The sequence below is a fragment of the Salvelinus sp. IW2-2015 genome, unplaced genomic scaffold (assembly GCF_002910315.2).
Source record: "Salvelinus sp. IW2-2015 unplaced genomic scaffold, ASM291031v2 Un_scaffold1390, whole genome shotgun sequence".
NCBI classification, from domain to species: Eukaryota; Metazoa; Chordata; class Actinopteri; order Salmoniformes; family Salmonidae; genus Salvelinus; species Salvelinus sp. IW2-2015.
This window is the reverse complement of record NW_019942878.1, coordinates 224,090-226,311: the sequence shown is the minus strand read 5'-3', so window position 1 is coordinate 226,311 and position 2,222 is coordinate 224,090. Positions and strand designations below refer to the sequence as shown.

The 2,222-nt window shown below is 47.2% G+C and overlaps 1 protein-coding gene across 2 annotated transcripts in view; it reads right to left on the bottom strand.

The window, feature by feature from the left end:
• Positions 1-1,580: 1,580 nt before the first annotated feature.
• Positions 1,581-2,222, bottom strand: part of LOC112070677 (cadherin-7-like) — a 136,935-nt gene continuing 136,293 nt past the window's right edge. For both annotated transcript variants that reach the window (XM_024138106.2, XM_070439070.1), the window contains exon 10: positions 1,581-1,989. In XM_024138106.2, coding sequence (XP_023993874.2) covers positions 1,846-1,989 — 144 coding nt within the window. In that variant the 3' untranslated portion in view covers positions 1,581-1,845. The remainder of the gene's footprint in view (positions 1,990-2,222) is intronic.

Here is a 2,222-nt window from a genome sequence, read left to right as displayed (position 1 = left end):
CATATCACCTCCAACCTACCGGACACTAGACCCACTCCAATTTGCTTACCGACCCAATAGGTCCACAGACGACGCAATCGCAACCAGCACACTGCACACTGCCCTACCCATCCTGGACAAGAGGAATACCATGTGAGAATGCTGTTCATCGATTACAGCTCAGCATTTAACACCATAGTACCCTCCAAACTCGTCATCAAGCTCGAGACCTGGGTCTCGACCCCGCCCCTGTGCAACTGGTCCTGGACTTCCTGACGGCCGCCCCCAGGGTGAGGGTAGGTAACAACATCTCCACCCCGCTGATCCTCAACACTGGGGCCCAAAGGGTGCGTTTGAGCCCTCTCCTGTACTCCCTGTTTCACGCCACGACTGCGTGGCCCATGCACGCTCAACTCAATCATCAAGTTTTGCGGATGAACTACAGTGGTAGGCTTGATTACCAACAACGACGAGACGGCCTACAGGGAGGAGGTGAGGGCCCTCGAGTGTGGTGTCAGGAAATAACCTCACACTCAACGTCAACAAAACAAAGGAGATGATTGTGAGACTTCAGGAAACAGCAGAGGGAGCACCCCTATCCACATCGACGGGTCAGATAGTGGAGAAGGTGGAAAGTTTTAAGTTCTCGGTGTACACATCACGGACAGAACTGAATTGGTCCACCCACACGACAGCGTCGTGAAGAAGGCGCAGCAGCGCCTCTTCAACCTCAGGAGCTGAAGAAATTCGGCTTGTCACAAAAGCACTCACAAACTTCTACAGATGCACAATCGAGAGCATCCTGTCGGGCTGTATACCGCCTGGTACCGGAACTGCTCCGCACAACCGTAAGGCTCTCCAGAGGGTAGTGAGGTCTGCAGAACGCATCACCGGGGGCAAACTACTGCCTCCAGGACACCTACACACCGATGTCACAGGAGGCATAAAGATCATCAAGGACAACAACCACCCAAGCCACTGCCTGTTCACCGCTTATCATCCAGAAGGCGAGGTCAGTACAGGTGCATCAAAGCAGGGACCGAGGCTGAAAACAGCTTCTATCTCAAGGCCATAGACTGTTAAACAGCCACCACTAACATTTACGCCGCTGCCAACATACGATAACTCCAGCCATTTAAAAATGGAATTGATGGAAATTATGTAAAAAATGACCACTAGCCACTTTAAACAATGCCACTTAATATAAGTTTACATACCCTACATTACCCATCTCATATGTATAACTGTACGCTATATATCTCTACTGCATCTTGCCATCTTTATGTAATACTGTACCACTAGCCACTTTAAACTATGCCACTTGTATGTTACATACCACAGTACTCTACTCATATGTATATACCGTACTCTATACCTTCTACTGCATCTTGCCTATGCCGTTACTGTACACCACTCATTCATATATCTTTATGTACATATTCTTATCCCTTTACACTTGTGTGTGTATAAGTAGTAGTTGTGGAATTGTTAGGTTAGATTACTTGTTGTTATACTTGCATTGTCGGAACTAGAAGCACAGCATTTCGCTACACCTCGCATTAACATCTGCTAACCATGTGTATGTGACTAATAAATTTGAGGATTCCAACAGATCATGACAAACGTTAGCTGATATGGGGTTTACATAATGGAAAATAGACAATCAAGGCAAGGAAACCACAATATGGTTGTGGAGCTGCTCCTGCCTGGTGACTAAGCATTCATTTTGAATTGCTCCCTTATTCGTTGAGGCTGTCCTGCTGCCAACTATGCAAGTTTTGTCGGCCCAATATGACCATGTGTCTGGCCGGTTAGTGCTATCCGGGATCCTTGTGGCGTTTCTACCCTATACCCTAACCTTTACCCCTACCCATTCCGGGTCAGACACTTACCTTTGTTGTCTCTCAGGGTGAAGTTGAAATTCCCAGCAGCGTCAGCGGTCAGAGAGAAGAAGAAGCGGTGTCCACTCTGAGGCTGGTCTCGGTCAACAGCACTGATGGTCTCAATGACCTGTTGGGGACAGATGACCAAAGGTTACATTCAGTTCAGGTCAGTTCAGTTTATTGTCTTGCATTCTAGAGTACGGTGTCTATATTAGAACAGTCTCAGCAGGATTTATCGACTGTCGAGAGCTGTCCCTTAAGGGTCATAGTGGGAGAAAAAAGTCAGCACCCTCCTTTTTTGTTTTCATCTGTTGCCTCAGATTTTCTATTTGTTCCCTCAATATAAAAATGTATTCCCTC